The 18,613-nt window shown below is 25.2% G+C and overlaps 1 protein-coding gene across 2 annotated transcripts; it reads right to left on the bottom strand.

The window, feature by feature from the left end:
- Positions 1–5,862: 5,862 nt before the first annotated feature.
- On the bottom strand, positions 5,863–9,518 carry LOC145835750 (aspartate dehydrogenase domain-containing protein-like). Of its 2 annotated transcripts, none has more exons than XM_082943459.1 (3): positions 8,537–9,518; positions 6,941–7,125; positions 5,863–6,219 (listed from the first exon to the last, which is right to left on the bottom strand). In XM_082943459.1, exon 1 carries the CDS (start codon positions 9,413–9,415, stop codon positions 8,561–8,563), a length of 855 nt encoding a protein of 284 aa, XP_082799585.1. In that variant the 5' UTR covers positions 9,416–9,518; the 3' UTR covers positions 5,863–6,219; positions 6,941–7,125; positions 8,537–8,560. The 2 variants fall into 2 exon arrangements, with proteins under 2 accessions (XP_082799585.1, XP_082799586.1); XM_082943460.1 differs by having other exon boundaries at positions 6,941–7,122.
- Positions 9,519–18,613: the final 9,095 nt, after the last annotated feature.

The following is an 18,613-nucleotide window of genomic DNA, read 5'->3' as shown; positions in this document are numbered from 1 at the left end:
GTTCACTTAACCTGCGAGTATTAAGTAAAATACAATTAAATAGATAAAGAATTGAAGAACATCAACTTAAAACTTAAATAAGTTATGAACATACTTAAATATATTGAAAAATAATAAGTTAATAATAAGCACAACTTTGATTTTAAATCAAGTGAAATTATAGTATACCCTTTCGACTTCTACTTAGTTGTTTCCCATAAAATAAAAATTCATTTCTAAAAATTGAAAATAATAAAATGATCATCTTAGTTGTTAAACCCTAACATAGGTAAAAGTGTACTATGTTTTTCATAAAATATTTTTTTTTAACAACTAGTAACTGTATAGTATTAAAGTTAAAACTTAATTTTTCTTGAACTTTTTGCTGTAAACTAATCTTAATTTGCTTTTTCGTTATTTTGTGGTATTGTCTGTTTTTTTTGTCGTCTGTATTTTTTACATGTGCTTTATTATTTTGCCGTCGCATGCAAAGGTCCTAAAATGTTCTAACCCGGTAGTTAACATACTTAAAAACAAGTTTATTTTTTTGCACTTCCTAATTTTATTGCGATTATGTCCGAATTATCAACCCTAGGCGCATTTTAATTTATTCAAAGATCTTTATTTTTACGGGACTATGGACAAGGTTAAGTTAAATTGTAGGGTTTTAAAAATTGTATCTACGATAAGTGATTAATGTAAGGCATAAAATTAAATATTGAAAAAGCATAGAGCAAACGACCAAAATTTCAAGTAGAAGGTTATATAAAGTTCTCAATTATAAAGGATCTGGCTTTTTAATACGTTAAGGGTTAATATCTAACGTAGAAAGGTTTTAGCACTAAAGTTTAAGGTATGTTTTAAATAACAATCAAAAAAACTAAATTTTTTTACCGCAGTTTCAAATGTTATTTAGCAGAAAGCACTTCAGTTGTCATACTAATCAGATGTTGAACTTTCAATACATGCAATTGAATTATTTTAAGCAGGTTGATTAAAACTTAAAACTAAAGGAAAAGTTCTTAAACAAGCAACACTTTTAAATTAAAGGAAATTTTTAAAAGGCAATTACAATAATACTATTGTTAAATAAAAGTTAGAGCTTGTACATACCAGCCTCATAGCAAAGTCCTTTTAGCATTATTAATTTTTTTAACACAAACTTCTTTTGAGACTAAAAAAATATGTCCAGGGTTGCCACTCGGTCAGGAAAATTTAAAAAAATGACAAAAGTCAAGAAAAAATAAGGGTTTTGAAAAAAAGTCAGGAAATTTGATAAGATTAAAAAAAGTCAGATTTTGTCGGTTTAAATTTCTTTGTTTTCCAAAGCCTTCAAATAGTAAAAATTAATTGAAAGTTCTTTAAAGTCAGAAAAAAAATCAGTAATTTCCTATAAATTTACAATAATATTTAATTTTATTTCCAATGCCTTCATCTGGTATAAATTAGTAAAATATCCTTTACAAAACTTCAAAAACTTTCTAATAACATATTAAACAAGTACCCTACTTGAACAAGAAGATTTGGTAAGCTTTTCAGTATTGATGATCTGTAGCAAGGACACTTCCATAGTGAAACTGATATATACACTAAAGTTTATCTTGCATAATTTTAGAATCAAAGTGTTTTTTGTTAAAGTAAATAATTGAGTTCTTCATAACTAAGCAGTTAGTTTAGTATTTTATTTAACAAATTAATGTGTATACTTCACCTCTTTGTAGTTTTTTCAAAGTTGTTTAAATTTATAAAATAAGTTTTAAGAGAGGTATATGCCAGGATTAAGTTTACTTATTATTTGTATTTTTTGTAGAGTAACTTAAGTTTTAAAGTATATAAGAGTATATTTATTTGTTCAAGTTTAATACTAAATTATAAGAGGAAATATTTTATAAATATAAGTAAAAATAAATGAGTGCCAAAAGAAATGAAGCCCACAAGTTGTGGCTTGATTTAGAGAAAATATTCTCTTCAACAAGTGTAGGGGCAGCAGATGAGAGCGATTTAAATAAAATGAGGCAAATTATTTTAACTGCCAAGAAAATGAAGTGGAATGAAGGAAACTATACCTTGTTGGATGAAGGAGTTGAAGTGCTAATAAAAAACGGAGAAAATAAATTTTAGTACATACATTTTAAAAAACAGTATTTGATTAAGTTCGTATTGTTTTAACTGTAAAAGTTTGTAATTGTTTTAGGGTTTGAGTTGTGAATGTTCCTTATTGATTTAAGGTTTCAATTGTATTGTTCCTCATATGTCGTTTCGTTTATTTAGGTACATTTATGCTAGGATATGCTAAAAAATTGTATTATTTATTGTTTTAAGGTTTTAACTGTAAAAATTTGTTATTGTTTTAAGATTTTAGTTTTGAAAGTTCGTCATTAATTCAAGTTTTAATTGTAAAAGTTCCTTAAATGTTGTTTGTTTATCTAGATACATTTATGCTAGGAAATGCTAAAATATTGTGTCTTTTTTTAGACAAGCTGTGTTTATAAGGTAATAATACAAGTATTTTGCTGATAGAGCTGTTTATTACAAACACCAATCATACACAAATGGTTTGATTGATTTACTAAAAGTTTGATGATAGAATTCAGCAAAAAACTGTTGTTTTTAACCTGTATATAAATAAGATTGGAAGCTTTATATAGTTTCAAGTGTTAGATTATGTATTTTAGAATAAGTTTAATTTAGAAAAGTCAGGAAAATTTTGGTAAAAAGTCTGGAAATTTTTCTCAGCTTGATCAGTGGCAACCATGTATGTCGCATGCCAGAGATTTGTGCCAGACATTGTAAGCCCTAGGTTGAATATTATATTGCAGATTTTGTTTTTGACAGTTGAAGTTTACCTTATTAAAAACTATTGCCGTTGATTGGTAACCAATTTTTCTGCCCCTAAAGTTCAGAGAATTTTAAATACTAGAATAACCTTTGATAATATATCGCTATGTTCTCAAACTTTTTTTTGCCCTGTTCAAAATTATAAGTATTAAGGGAGAATTAATTTTTCTTAACATTTGCAACTCTGCTACGAACGCCCATAGAAGTTTTGAATATCCGGACGCTTTAAACAGTTTTGCTTTAATATCTTCTCCGTGCAACGTGTAGATTTATGATGCTTGAATAACTTTTTATTTTCAGAGCACAACAGGAAAGAAGAGTAAAAGAAAAGTAGGAACACTGCATACTTCTTAAAATAAGTTACTTTTCTAAATTTTTAATCTGCTGAATGTTCTTTGATATATTCTTAAAAACACTAAATACTTTAAACATGTATGTTGATAAATAGGTGTTGCCTTTAGATATAACTTAAATTAGTAATTTTTTACGCAACTTTTTAACATTCAGTTCATTTTTACCTTATTAGAAAATTCTTACTGTATTTCCTCAAGTGTTTGCTTTCATAATTTTTAATGTTAAAATTGGTTATTGAACGACAACAAAAAGCGTTTAAAAATTATTCCTACGACATAGTGAACGATAAAACTTTTCGGTCATCGTGTTGCACACCACTTTTACATTTTTTAACATCTCGTCCAGGACATTTTTTAACTCGTTTTCCAGCATTTCTGAAAGTTTAATTTGAATAAAGATTTTGCTATTTTTACTACAGGTTTGGTTGTTGAAGGATTAAGCATTTGTACTTTGTAGAGAGAGTAAATTTTATTTTGTTGTAATAATACTTACCAAATTAACTTTTACTACAAAAGCTCCTCCGTATACTAAATAAGACAAAAACTTTGAAAATTTAAGTGAAAAGTTATTTGTGCATTTAATTACATACAAAACAAATTGTCATCTTGAGACAAAAATAAACAACCAAGTGAAGTTTAAACCATAATTTTTAAACAAAAACAACAACTCTTTTAAAGTTACTTCTGTAATGTAGTAGTCTTAATAATTTGAAAAAATATTTTATTTATAAAATTTGTCTGCCTTTAGACTTACCTTGTTAGTCAATTTGGAACTTAAGTCAATTACCAAATCACTAATGTAAATAATTATTTCTACCGATTAGTTAATACCAAAAACTTAAATGCTTGTTAACTAACTAAGCCAAAATGTTTAAATGGGAACCTATAAATTGAATTAATTTTAAGATGAATTAGTCTTCAATATTTTGGTGTAGTTTAAAAATTACAGACAATATTTAGACCAGTCAATAAAAAATTAAACTATGTTTTTTTCTAAATACTCGTAGGTTGTAACTGGTTAATGTTAATAAAGTTGGTATTTTAGCCAGTGGCGACGCGTAGTATTTTAGTAGAAAGGTGCGAAAATTTCACAAGTTCTTAAAAAATCTTTTTATTTGACCAGATTACTGAGACAAATATACTGCTATTACAACAAATCTTAAGTTCTCAAAATTTAGTACTATGATAAGTTTTGATTTTATTAGGAGGAGCCGAAGATTATTAATATTGTAAGAAACAGATATAATGCTAGATTTAAATAAAATTGCATTTCTATTAATTCTGAATAACGTACTAATCCTAAATATATACAATTTGATAATAGGTTTTGCTTAAGTTTGAATGAAACTTCGCTATCTCACAAAACTCAACAAATAACATAAGTATGAGTGAAGTCATTTAATTAAACAAAAGTTACAGATATGAAGAAATTGTTATCTCTTAAATAGCTCGTAAAAAGTTATTCAGTAAATGTTATTCTAAGACATCTAGATTTTAGATGTAGTAAAAATTTGAGTTTATAACAATTATATTTATAGAGTACATATAATAGTATAAAGTTAAATTGATTAAAATAAACTTTTCTTACAATTTATAAATACTTGTTTTAACCTACTATTCATTAAATCCCTGATATAAAACGTTATAAAAACACAAAAAATAATTCTTTTGATAAAAAATAAAACTTGGCATTTGACCAAAAACTTCTTTTTAAATATTTAATGTTCATTTCTTTAAAGATTCAGCGTATTTTTATTTATTTTTTTATAAAGTAAAATGTAAAAATTAAAGTTGCAAATCATCATGCTTACAGCACTAGTAAAATAGATAACTTAAAAAGTTTCAAATAAACAAAAACTTTAAATTTTATATAAATTATTTGAAATTTTGTAAAACGATTAAATGAATTTTATACAACTAAAAGGTAACTTTACTAGTATAAAAGAATTATTTAAAATAACAAAATTTACAATCCAAAGTTGTCACAAAAATGTAAGTTATATAAAATAAGATAGATACAACATCTGAAAAATTATAAATTTTAAAAATAGTTAAAAGATATTTTTTCTTTCAATGCATCGAAAAAAAGGTTTCTTATTCATTTGAGCAATAATGTTCGTTACATGTATAAAAAAATTTGACGAAAATGTAACTAACACAAATAATATAAACGTTTTTTATCAATAATAACAGTATTACTTTGAGTACATAAAGTTTGTTTAATAAAATTAGTAAATAAGATTAGTATAATGCTATTTATCACATCAGTACTGCTTTCATTACTTAAAAAACATTTAAAATACGAAATGTTAAATTAAATAATGACAAATTAAAAATAAAGTAACAGTTTTGCTTTCTATGCTACAAAAATACAAAAAATAACAGTTATTTTAGATAATGGCAATTGAAAACACAACATCAACTATGACAAAGCAAAACATATGATAAACTTTAACATGATTTTAATGCAATATTTTATGTAATTTAAAAGATTGACTAGTTTTAACTGAAATGTTGAAGTTAACTTTAAATTTACATAAGCATCAACTCATTAAAATATATAAATACTAAAAAATTAAAATAAACAAAAAGAATTTCCATTGTTTTAAATTTTCATCTCTTTCGTAAATACATAAGTCTATGTAATAGAATCGGACCTGTAGGGTCAAATTAAATAAACATGGTATATGTTATTCTTTTAAAACATTTCAAAATGTTTCTTAAAAAAGTAGCTAGGGTTTTAGATATAAATTACAGTCATACTTTAGAAACAGTTAGGTATATTTGAGTTGTAAGAAATGCAAAAAAGTAAGTTGACATTAATAAATTCAAATTAATATTTTTCTATTTTAAAATTTAATTAGAATGATTATTATATATCATAGACTCTATAGAAAACAACCACTTGTCTTTTTTGAAAGATCACTCAAAAAAGATATATATTTTTTTTTAATTTAATAGATTATGTACTATGTAATATGATTATGTATTCAAATTACTTAAAACAAAAACTTCAATTGGTTTATTGAACTCCTCTCACAATGCAGACCTGTAATATTTAGAAAAAATGTTAATTTTGTTAAGAAACTAAAACCTGTTTTCTTATAAAAACATTATTGATTTTATAATATAATATGTAGGTATATATCAACTTTGATTAACTTGAACAGTTTTCATAACTTAGAATAAGTTTTATACAGGGTTGCCACTGGTTTTTAGCAAAATTTTCTCCAGGTTACAAAAGTACACGTTTTTGAGTCTATTTTTAGTGTGAAATTGAGTTTAAGGTAAAAAATGTGTATATTGGTTAAAAAACATTTAAAATACTTTGTAAAGCTACTTTAAATGTGTTTTATAATTGAAAATGATGATGACCAAAAATGTTGTCTATATGATAAACTTTTTGTTTAAAATTCCAGGTTTTTTTTACAATTTTTTAAATTTTAGGTTTTTCAATGTTTTGTGGCAACACTGTTTATAGCAAACTTATATAGTTCACATTGTAAAAATTTTAGTAATTTATAATTTTAAAGTTTAGATCTCAGTAGGTATGCTTACTATTTACAAAGAAACCTAAAAGAAAAAAAAAGTTACAATAAATATTAACTTTTATCAAACTTTAACCAAAACAACTAGCAACATATTTTCATTATACAATAATATTGTTCTATAATTTTTTATCTGAAAATTCATCTTTCAAAAGCTATCTACCACGTTTTAACAATCGATAAATTTTAATCTATTAAGATTTAATTTAATTAAAAACTCACTTGGAAAACTTCACAACTAGAATGAGACAACTATTTCTTTTTTAATTATTATAGCTTAGTTAAATACTACACAACAATATAAATGCTTCCTTCGTTTTTCCAATACCTTCTTAAAAGAACAAATACTTTTTCAAATCATCTGTGCTCTTTAAGGTTGCTCTACCGGATTCTGATTGTTTTTTCTGCTGTAAAAGTTATTTTCTGTCACACAAAGACATAAAAAGTAGTAGAAGTTTTTCAAATTTATGCTATTGAAAGGCAAAATAGTCTATTATATGTTTTCAAATGACCATAGTGAACTAATAAAAGATTAAATAATATTTTAACAATTTTCTACAAGAGTCTTATTGATTAATTGATTACTAGTTGAAATGTTGCTTAATACTTTTTAATGAAATGAAACCATATGATAATAAAATTATAACTTGGTTTTATTAGCTCCTAAAACATAATGCTTATGCAGTTTACTTGAAAATACTTAGAAATTTTAATAAACTATATTAATCATTATAGGTGTTGAACAAACAGTTTAGATTTATAAAAATATTGTTTTAATGCAAAAAAATAACTCAATAATTCTACTAAAAGCATATTAACAACTAGCAAGAACTCACTTATTTTTTAAGCATAATAGTTATCAAACTGAGACAATTAAATTTAACTTACTAACAAATCACTGTGAAAATTTGTTGAGTTATTTTAAAGATAGGCTACAAACTACAACAGGATATCTTTTTATTATTTAATTTTGTTAATAATATCTTTATTTTTTTTTAAAGACAAAAATAATTTTTTGTTGGTCATTGTATTTTGTTTTAAGTGTGATATTTACAAAAAAAATAGTTACAAAACTATGAAACTAAACAAAATTAAAAAAAACAACAACTTTCTACAAATTTTATACAAACTAAGCTACCTTTAGGTTAAATATATAATTTATCGACATTCTTACATATTTATATACAAAAGATAAATAAACACAAAAATATCAATATAAAAACTTCATCTAAGACCAATGTTAATCTTTTAACTTTAAATGAGCTATTGCATAGTTTCTTACTTTATTTAGCAAATTTTAATGGTAAATATTAAAATTTATGTACAATATAAGATTAGTTTTATATAAGAAAATCAAAAACTTATGTTTGACTATAGATCAACAATAAAAACACTTTATTTATACATTTTTAAACTAGCTATTTACGGCTAAACTTTGAAATGGAAAAGAAATAATAAATTGATGATATGTGATATTTAAAGTTATAAAATCCTAAATGTAATTCATAAAAAAAAAACAATAACACAAAATAAAAACAAAAATGTATTAACTAATTTTTAAAAAAATACTAATAAATGTTTAACTAATATGCATAGCTCACTTAGAAAATAACTAAAAATACAACATTATTGGGAATTAAAGCTTAACTTTAATATAGCATATAAAAATAAAATAAAATTTGTAAAGTATAAAATGCAGTTAATTAGAACATCATCACATATACATAAATACTTCATAAGGCAAACACTAATGGATGTAGCTAATTTTAACACAATATTTAAATAAAATTTGAAACCAAACAACACCAACAAACTCACCCTAATAAAACCCACACGAAACCTCTAACACAAATGCACACCAGGTCCTTTGCCCCTGGCCAAAACTAAACTACTGCAAATAGAAGTCAAAGTGGTCTTTCCAGTAACTGCTCCCGGCAAGGCGGGATTTCTCCTGACACTATTCACTGTGAATGTGTTGCCCATCTTGTCTGTCAAACCGGTCACTTCAACGTCAATCACGTGCCAGTTTTCAAGGCTCGGGTCAGCCACAATGCAGCCAATGACTTCGTCAAACCCAAGGTTGTGGGCAGCCAAGCAAGCCACTGCCATTGTGTTCACGTTAACCGGGGCAATCTGACACACTTGCCTGACAGGACCTTCAAACAAGACAACAGGATCCTTATTTGTTCCCATATTTTTTATCACTTCATCACATTTCTCCTTCACTGAACCATGCAATCTAAATGAAGAAGGGTGCTTTGCCATTTTTATCTTCAAACCTTTCAACACGTCCAAAGTGGCCATCTTCTGAATGTCAATGGAACCCCACATGGCACCCGCAGGGACGTAGAGGGCGTGGTTGTGCTTTTCAGCGGCTTTGTACAATGCATCTTCTACTTTGGAGTTGCTGAGTATTGAGGGGGAACCCATCATCAGGTCAGCCACTGAAAGCAGGAATTCCCCCTTTTCCTTGCAGATGATTGGATGAGCCACTTCGACTATCAAGTCTGGTTTGAACTTTCCAATGTCATCAAGGTTTTCCAGTATTAAGCTTTTTGGAACTTGAGATTCATAGAGTTTTTGTGGAGAACGGTTCCAAACGCATGCCAGTTGAAGGTCATGTTTTGCACTGTTTTCCTCAATGAACTTAATGAGAGTTTGTCCTATTTGACCATAACCAACAATTGCAACTCTCATTTTTATTTATATGTATTAAAATGATCTTGAAGTTTTGTTATTTTGTCTGTTTTTATTTTGTTATGAGAAGGAAATGGTCTTGATTATAATAATATAAAGTATATCACCTGCAAAATTGTTTAAAAAATAAATTGCATATTTAAATAACATAAAATACTACTAAAATTATACTTTTCTTTTATTTAGCATTTACATATCAGTTGTCTTAAATAGTATAAAACTTGGTATTTGGTACAAGTATATTGTTAATTCTAAAAAATATTTGCATACATTCAGTTAAATTCTTTTATTTTTGTACAATTTTTCCGAATGTCAATATATACAATTTAGTTAAAGAGCTTATTTAAAGTTACTTAGTTAGTCGTTTTTATAAAACTATATATACCCCATACTACTTTTATGACAATAAAATGCATGTTGTTTTTTAATTATAGATAAATTTTGTGACTGTTTTGCTTATATAAAACTATAACTTGTTCTTAAAAACATCTTACTTTTGTTTTCAAAGACTTGATTAGAACTTTTGAATGGAAAGGAAGAATAATAATCTATATTATATATATACTTACGATCAAAATTCTAAAGGAACTTAACAAAAAAGTGGTAAAAAGTTAATAACTGTTATAAAAATGCACCTCAAACACACATATTTATTATATAATTATTTTTCAATTTCAAAAACTAACCCAAGGCTTACACATTATACAATTTCAGTTTTTAAAGTAATAAAATGGAACTAAGACTTTCCAACACCAAGGTTGTACTAAAAATTCCAAAAGTTTTAAGAAAAAAGTCTGAAACTGAAGTAACAAATTTCAAAATAAATATAGTTATGGAGATATTATTTAAAGTTGTTCTACAACCTTTGATGATTTTGTTTCAAAACTTCTTTAATATGAAGTTTGTTTATTTAAATTTAAGAATTTAAATGTAGCTTCCTTCCTTAGTAAAATGAATTTTAACTTCCTAGAAAAATGTTTGAGTTGTAATAAAACTTCTACAAAACTCAGATTTGTAACTGAAAGACCTTGAACAAGACTTGACTTAAAATTTTGTAGGTATTTTGATCACAAATCAATAGTCATACTATTATAAATTTAAAACTTTAAATGTTATTTTTAATGTTGTTATAATTTATTTATAGATTGTTTCAATGTGTAAATTTAAAGATTATTTGACTGTAGGTCTAATATTTTCTGAACTTTGCTGATTTGTAAATTATTTTTTTCTGATTTTCTTTTCTTTTATGATTGTTTGTATAATAAAAATAGTAGGTTTAAAATATTATGTTTATATATTGTATAATACCTTAAAGTTGTTTTTTAAACATGAACACACCTACTATTAAAAAAATATATTAGTTTTAAAAAGTAGAATACAAATGAAGAACTTTAAATTTTCATCAAGTTTTATGTTTTTTTAAACTACTCAATACTCAACATACTGTTTTCTATTAAATATTTTTTTATATACTTCTATCTTTTAAGTACTGATTTTTTTTAAATTTTCAATAGCTGATGTTTACTTAGATGGCAGTGGTTTTAAAATTAGATTGTTGATATACTTTTTTGTTATGTTTATGTTAAAACTTGTTTGGGAAGTTAAACTTAATATTATTTCATTTTGTGCTTTTTGATGTTAACCTTGTGAGTTAAGTTGTTTATCAAATATGCGATCTTCAAACTTTCAGCTCAATAGTTTTTTACATGTGCCAATTATCACAAAAAAAAACATTATAAAATATTTTAGCTGATTTAAAACCTTCTAGCTATTGCTTTTTCAGTTTCTGTAAACAACTCCAATGCAAACTGTATGGGACCCAAAAACTATACTTTAGATAATTTAGCTCCTTTGGAATATTTTAATATGTGGTAGTTATCACAAAAAACACATTGTGATTAATTAAAATGATTTGAAGAAAGTTCATAGAGGATTTTTTTCATTTTCAGTAATTTTTTATAATTTCTTTTTTTTTGGACAAATTACAAAGTGCCTCCATAAAACTTTCTTTAAACCATCTTAAAATAAGCTTAATATTTTTTTTGTGATATTTTTCAAGCCTAAAAAAACTATAATAACTATAAGGCAAGGATTCCTAAAGTTTTTTTCAATTGGCCCCCTTTGAAGAAATTAAAAAATATTTGGCCCTCGTCAATAGTATTACTCAAACCACCATTAAAAACACCTAAGATCTTTTTTTGCTCTTCATTATCAACTCCAGAATATCTAGTATAAGTTTCCAAATACAAACACCTAAGATTATTTTTTTGCTCTCTCATCATCAACTTCAGAATATCTACTGTAAGTTTTAAAACTACCAATAAAAAACACCTATAACTTTTTATTGCTCTTTCATCACCAACTCCAGAATATCTAGTGTAATTTTAAAACTCCCAATAAAAACACCTATAACTTTTTTGCTCTTTTATCATCAACTCCAGAATATAAAGTGTAAGTTTCAAATTAAGACTTCATGGCTCCCTTGTGGCTACTTTACTGCTCATGGCCCTACCTTTGGCCCCTTTGCTGCTAATGGCCCCCTGAACATCTGTCATGGCCCCCAAGGGAAACCTTGTTATAATATCACACATTTTTCTGGTTCAATACAGTTTACATTGGGGTTGTTTTCAGAAGATCTAAAAAAATCTAACATGAATATTTTTTAATCAGCTTTAATTTTGCACAGTGTGTTTGTATATATGCGTGAGTGTATACTTAAATCTGTCAACAACGTTCTTTTGTAAGTGTAAAAGTCTTTTATTTAAACTATGAGATAATTTAAGGTTAGTTCCTAAAGGAATAGGAACAATTTTAGATGATTGTACTTTTGATTTTACTTGTACTTCAAAAATTATTTATTGTTGTAGATTAGGAGTGGGTAATTTTCTAAGTAGAATTACTAGAAAGTGCACTAAAAATCTGATAAATACCAAACTTTATAATATTTGTTAATAGAAAGTTTTTTTCTTTTTATTGTGTCTAAATCAGATTTTTATTAAAAAAAAATCAACTCAAAAGTATTTGATTTGCACAAGTTGTCTCTAAGAGCTGCGGACCAGAGCTTAAGTTGTGTTTGAATTAAAGTAAAACAATAACTGGAGATATCTAACAGAGTCAAAACTTGTTCTATACCTAACTCTTTGCAATATAACAATTGTATTTGTCTCTTTGAACCCAAGTTGAATAGTATAATTGTTGAACTGAAAACCTAAAGTATACATGCACTTAATTCAACTTATCTTGATTAGCATCTTTTGCAATTTTTAAAAAATGTCTAAACTTTAGAGTCAATTATTTTCCTTATCATTAAAGCTAACAAAGATTTTTTTATTCTAGAGAACGCTCCTTTGCCTTTAATTTTAAAAAATGCATTGAATTGGGGGTTGAATTTTTGAGTGGGGCCCTTTAGAATTTTTTTTTTAAACAATTTTTACTCTAACAGATGTTTTAGCCAGAAAATATTTTCTTTTTTAATATTCTTACTTTGCTGCGTTCTCAATAGTCTGGTTGTTGTTTTTATTTTTCCAACTTTATAACTTTTTAATAATATATACAAACATGACCAATTGTAAAATTGATAGACCTTTATATTTTTAAGGGTCACTGAAGCAAAAAAATATATATATTTTAATACACTTAATTATGACTGTTTTAAATACTCCAAGCTTTTTTTTATCTAAACTGTTTTTATGTAAGACATGACTCATGCACATTTTACTAAAATCAACATTATTTGAACATAAAACTCTTCATATTTATCATTACAGTGCTTATTAACTTACCCAGACTTCACTTATACGGACGCTCACTTATCCGGACAATTTCAGTCAGAAGAATATTCAAAAAAAAATCAATATTAAACTCTTACATTTTTGTATGATACAAATATTTAAGCTCTTATGTTGTGAGAAATTTAAAATGATTTCATAAATTTTACAATTTTGTTCATTATTATAATGTAATAATACTACTAAAGATTACATTCTATCTTTGCTCAAAACTAGCTTAGTTATCAGCAATTTGTAAGCATGTAAAGTTAGTCAGTTTAGAAGTTTTTAATTTAATCAATTATTTTTTTTTAACTATATTTTCTTATAAACAATAATTAATCTCTTTTCAGAATTAATAGTTAGGGCAGTTGGAATTACAAATGATAAATTTTACTTGCTTGACCTTCAAAAAACGTATATCGTTGCAGAGGGTTAGTAAGTCTGATGTTTTTCTACTTTCAAAAAATTAATTAATTAATCTGTAATTTAGCTTCTATTATTTATCATTTTATTATACATTACTCACAATTATTATGTATTTGATTTTATCATAATATATAGGGCAGTTATATCATTTTATGTAAAAATTGATTTTATGTACTTATAAGGATTTTTGGTTACCCAGACATGTTTACAGAAAAACCTTGCCCAATAAGTCCATAAGTGAAAAAGCACTGTACTTTCAATTTTGCAAAAAGTTTCAAGTTTTGTTTAAATGTGGTTTCAAGCTAGGTTGTTTTTAGAACTATGATTTGGCTTTTTTTAATTAAGATTTAGGTGGAATGAAAATAGTTTAAAACAAATGTATTCTTTTTTTTTCGAAAACAAAACCTTAAAAACAAAACACCGTATATTTTAAAAGCACTAATAAAAGTTCCGATTATTTAAAAACAGTTTAAGTTACATTACTACCAAACACTTTTTATTAATTTATTTTGTCTGCAGAAAAAGTTCGCTGATAAGATTTAAAAGATAACAAAGTACAATTTTACACTAAAAGTCATCAAAAAAAAACAGTGATTCATGCATTAGGAAATTTTACAAAAAATTTGAACATATATTATTACTTATTAGGGAAGTTTACAATTTATTAACGTTGCTTAATGCTCAAAACAATTTGTATTTTAATGAACTTTAAGTATTAAATTGTAATCGGTTGTTAAATTATATAAACTTTATTAACAAGCTGTAGCTGTTTCAAGTTAACTTTAGCTTGCAGTTAGTTTACTTATAGTCTTAAAACTTATGGCTTTTTATATAATTAGTTTAAACTATTATTTAAGTCAAAAACCGGTCAGCCAGCGGGGAGGTTTTGGCACGAAGTGTAAACATTTATGGTTTTTGAGTTGTTTTTGATTTAACGAATTTTTGACAGTAAACCATAATAAGAATTTTTTTTAATGAAACGTAATGTTAAAAGTAAGTCATGATTCATGGCTTTAGTTGATAATTGTATTCCTATTGTATAGTTTTTTTTTTAAGATCAGTTTAAAAAATTAAAACGGTTTAAAAAATTTCAGAATCTTATGTCCAATCCGAGCTCCGAGTCCGAACCGATTCGTTTCTTGTAAAATGTTTCTTATTCTTGATTTAAGTCTTTAACTACATTACTTAAATTTAAACAAACCACTTAAGTAAATGCTCACTTTTTAAATACTTTATATGAGTCAAATACATTTGTTTTCCATATAAGCTTGATCACTATTTTACTTAGCTTCAACTTTTTACTTATTTTGAATATACAGCTTAGATATATAAAAATAAAGTTCAACATTTATTTTCTTGTAAATACTTTTATGAAATTTGTTTTTGTTAATAGTTGTTTATAATAAAAGTTACTAAATTTATTAAAAGCAATGTGCATTGCTATAAACAAAATGAAAGTTAGGACAGACCTTAGCGACAACTTATATAATTCTTTTTTTAATACAATATTTTAAGCTAGAACAAACGTATTTAGCTTAGTTTATAACTACTGAACAATATTAAAATAAAATAGATACGTTTAAGAAAAAATACAATACATTTTAACATATTTTTGTGATGCAAAAAAATGTTAAAATAAACTTCATTGAAACAGTTTTATAAATGATGTAATAGTTTAACAGTCAGTATAGTTATTATTTTTTAACTTTTAACTTTTGAATTAATTTTTTCTTAAATTTATTTTCATGTTACTAACTTTATCTTTAATATCTTGAAGTACAAAATACACAGTTTAACTATAGAACTTTTAATAAAAGTTTTCAATGAAATTTTCCCTGAAAATAATTTCCCTTATATAATTGAATTTAATACATATACGATACGCTTAACAAAATTTGTATAAGAAACTTCTTTAAATTATTAAAGGAAAAAATATTTCCAAATCGATTGATTTATTCAAATTGTATCAGATTGTCATTTTTGAAAGGTTTAGAATTAAGTTATCTGTGTAATTTTTTAAAATGCAAGTGGGCAATGTAAAGCTTGTGACTGGATTAGATTAACAAACCTGATGGAACATCAGTTTCTTAAAAAAGTATGAACTTTGAACATTGTGCCAGCAGTACTTATTTGAAGTTGCATTCAATTAAATGCTTATTTCAAGTTAATTTACTTAATAAATTGCAAGAAGACTCACACTTATGGTAAATGGACAAGGTGTTAAAAAAGACCTTTTGATTACCAAGCTGCAAAACATTTTATTTAAACAAAAAAAAGCAACAAAAGTCAAAAACTTGAAAAAAATTGTATCTAAAAACATGTTTAATGCTCATTACAGAAAATCCAGTAGTTCTTATTACACTTTAATTATTCTCTGAGTTGAACTTTGCAAGATCAAAACCCAATTGTTGACACATATACTATAAAAAACAGTCTACAATTGACACTATACCATTTACTGCCTTATATTTTGATTTAAATGATAATTTAAGCTCAATTTTATATTCTGTTCCCCTTGTTATACAAAAGCAACTGTAATATAATTCAAAACATGACAGAAAAATAGTTTATAAAAGAAAAATTATTTATATAATACAAAAATAAATTCTTAGTCACAATTCACCTTTTATTAAAAGGTTACCCTAAAACCTAGAATCCTTAAAAAATGTTGAATTTGACAATAAAAGCAAAAAATAAAACTTGAAAAACTTATGAAATTTTATCATAAAAAATAATTAAGTTTAGACTGTATTCAAAAGAGCTTTTTTTTATAAGGAATTTATTTCTACTTATTTCTATTTATTTTGTAAAACATTTTCAAAGTAGCATTACTGTATCTATTAATTTTAAGCTATTTAACACAGTTCTCTACCATAAATATAACTTTGTACTAAAGTTGGATAAAAACATTTGTACTTTCAAAATCCTAAAGGAAATTAAGAAAGCCTAAAAAAAGTTCTAATAAAACATTTTTAACGACAAATTTAGTTCATTCTGACCTATCAACCATATCATACAAAGAGCAACAAGAAAAATGTGAATGTAGATGATCATATAAATTGAAATCTAAGGGGAGGAAAGAGTCTGGTGCCCATGGTAGACTATGGTTTCCAAAGTCAATATTGGCAGAAATGGGTATAAAAAAGAATGCAAACTAATTTTTTCTTTAAAAAATAAGTTTATTTAAAGTTTATTTAAATAATGTACTTGAAAAAAAAAACAATTAGTTGATAATGATATTGTATTTTCATTGATCTTAAATTTATTTTTTATTGTTTTAATTAAAACTTCTCAAAAAATGTTATAAATTGTACGGTGTGAGGCTCGATGACCAATCCATTGACCATAGTTGTAAGTGTTCACATTTTTCTTTCTTTCTATCAGACATTTTTAATTGCTTAACAAAATTTAAAGTAATTTTCAAGATATTAGTGATCAAAGTTAGTTAGTGACCTCAATAGGCTTCTTGAAGAAGGCACAAAACAAAAATGCAGAAAAAAAGACTAAAACACTAAAAATATATGTTCTTCATAATTTCTAATTAATCTTCTTCAAATTTTCACAGTAAGTCCACAACTATAATTTAAATTGATTGAATGCAGGAATTTTTTTTAATTAAAAAAATTAAAATTTCTTAAAAAGGAACCACCTTTTTTAATCTAAATTTTTGTTTTTAACATTTTGAAAACCAAACATTCAAAGTCTTAAAAAATAAAGAAAAAAATAGATTTTTAGTGAATATATAAATATACCAGATAATTGACAATAACAATGGATTCATATGTTTATAATGGAAAATTGAAAAATAATGTCTATATCTCAATAAAAATTAGAGTTTTTGGCTTGTAGTCTATACTTCAAGCTTTCACATTAGAGCCAATGTTAATTTTTGTAAAAAAAAATGCTGGGCCCCTCTATGTCCTTAACTTTGAGCACAAAGCAAAAAAGTATAAAAATTATTTTGCAACAGAGTACAGAGTTGCAACTATTTAAGGCAAATAATCAATTCTGATTGACCAAAAAATAACCTGAGTTACAAGAAGCCAACTTGAGATGGACTAAGTTTATAAATAATGAAAATATATAAACTGATAACAAAAAAATTGTTAATCAAGATTAAATACCTAAAAAATAACAAAAAAACTTAATACAGAAATAATTTTCAAAAAAAAAAAAAAGTCATTAAGACTAGCTTTAAATATATAAAACATAACAAACTAGCTTTAGTTTTGCAAAAGTTAAAAAAGTCCGATTCAGCCTGAGTTTTTCAAAAATATTTTACTAACCTAAGTTATCCTGCGCTTGTTTTAATTTTGCAGGGTTGCCACACACTCAGAAACTTAGTATAACTTAGGCTAATTAATTTGTTATGATAAAGACCAACTCGGGCATGTTTGCATCTTTTTCAATACTGGGATAGCTTGTTTTTATTTCTCAGAAATTTTGTGCTACCTTTTTGAGTTAAAATTATTAATATTTTTCTAAATAATGAGTCTTGTTAATGTTTTTACAACTTTTAAAATGTATTCAAGCTTAAATAAAGCAGTAATTTTTTTTAAGTTTTTGCTCTTACTATTTAATTTTTTCTATAAACTTGAGCAAAATTGGACTAGTTTGATGTTACTCAAACTAGTTTTTGGTCACTCATGCTAGTTTTTTGCTTGTAAGAGTGGCAACCCTACTAGAACAACTCAACAGTATTTTTTGTTAGTTAAAAAACTTCTGTTAGCAATAAATTAAAACCCAATATTAATGTAATAATTAGTTTGTAAATCTTGTTTGAATACAAATAAAATAAGTTACCTTTTAAAGTTTACGTTAAAAAAGAAAGCTTTTATATTTACAATATTAATAAATTTGTAAACGTTAAAAAATAATACTGTTCTAGTACTAAATATTATTTGTTAATATTTAACAGTAAAGTTAAAATAATATAGTTTATTGTTAATAAGAATAAAATAATATGTTGTGTAATTTTTGTTATAAAGTAGTTGATTGATGT

This window comes from Thalia democratica, chromosome 5 (assembly GCF_965202585.1).
Source record: "Thalia democratica chromosome 5, ktThaDemo2.hap1.1, whole genome shotgun sequence".
In the NCBI taxonomy this organism is placed as follows: Eukaryota; Metazoa; Chordata; class Thaliacea; order Salpida; family Salpidae; genus Thalia; species Thalia democratica.
Note: the sequence above shows the minus strand (reverse complement) of the source record. Positions and strands in the feature narration are given on the sequence as shown.

What these genes read in the sequence shown, in the direction of transcription:
- LOC145835750 (XM_082943459.1), bottom strand. Translation starts at nt 9,415, where the DNA reads ATGAGAGTTGCAATTGTTGGTTATGGTCAAATAGGACAAACTCTCATT.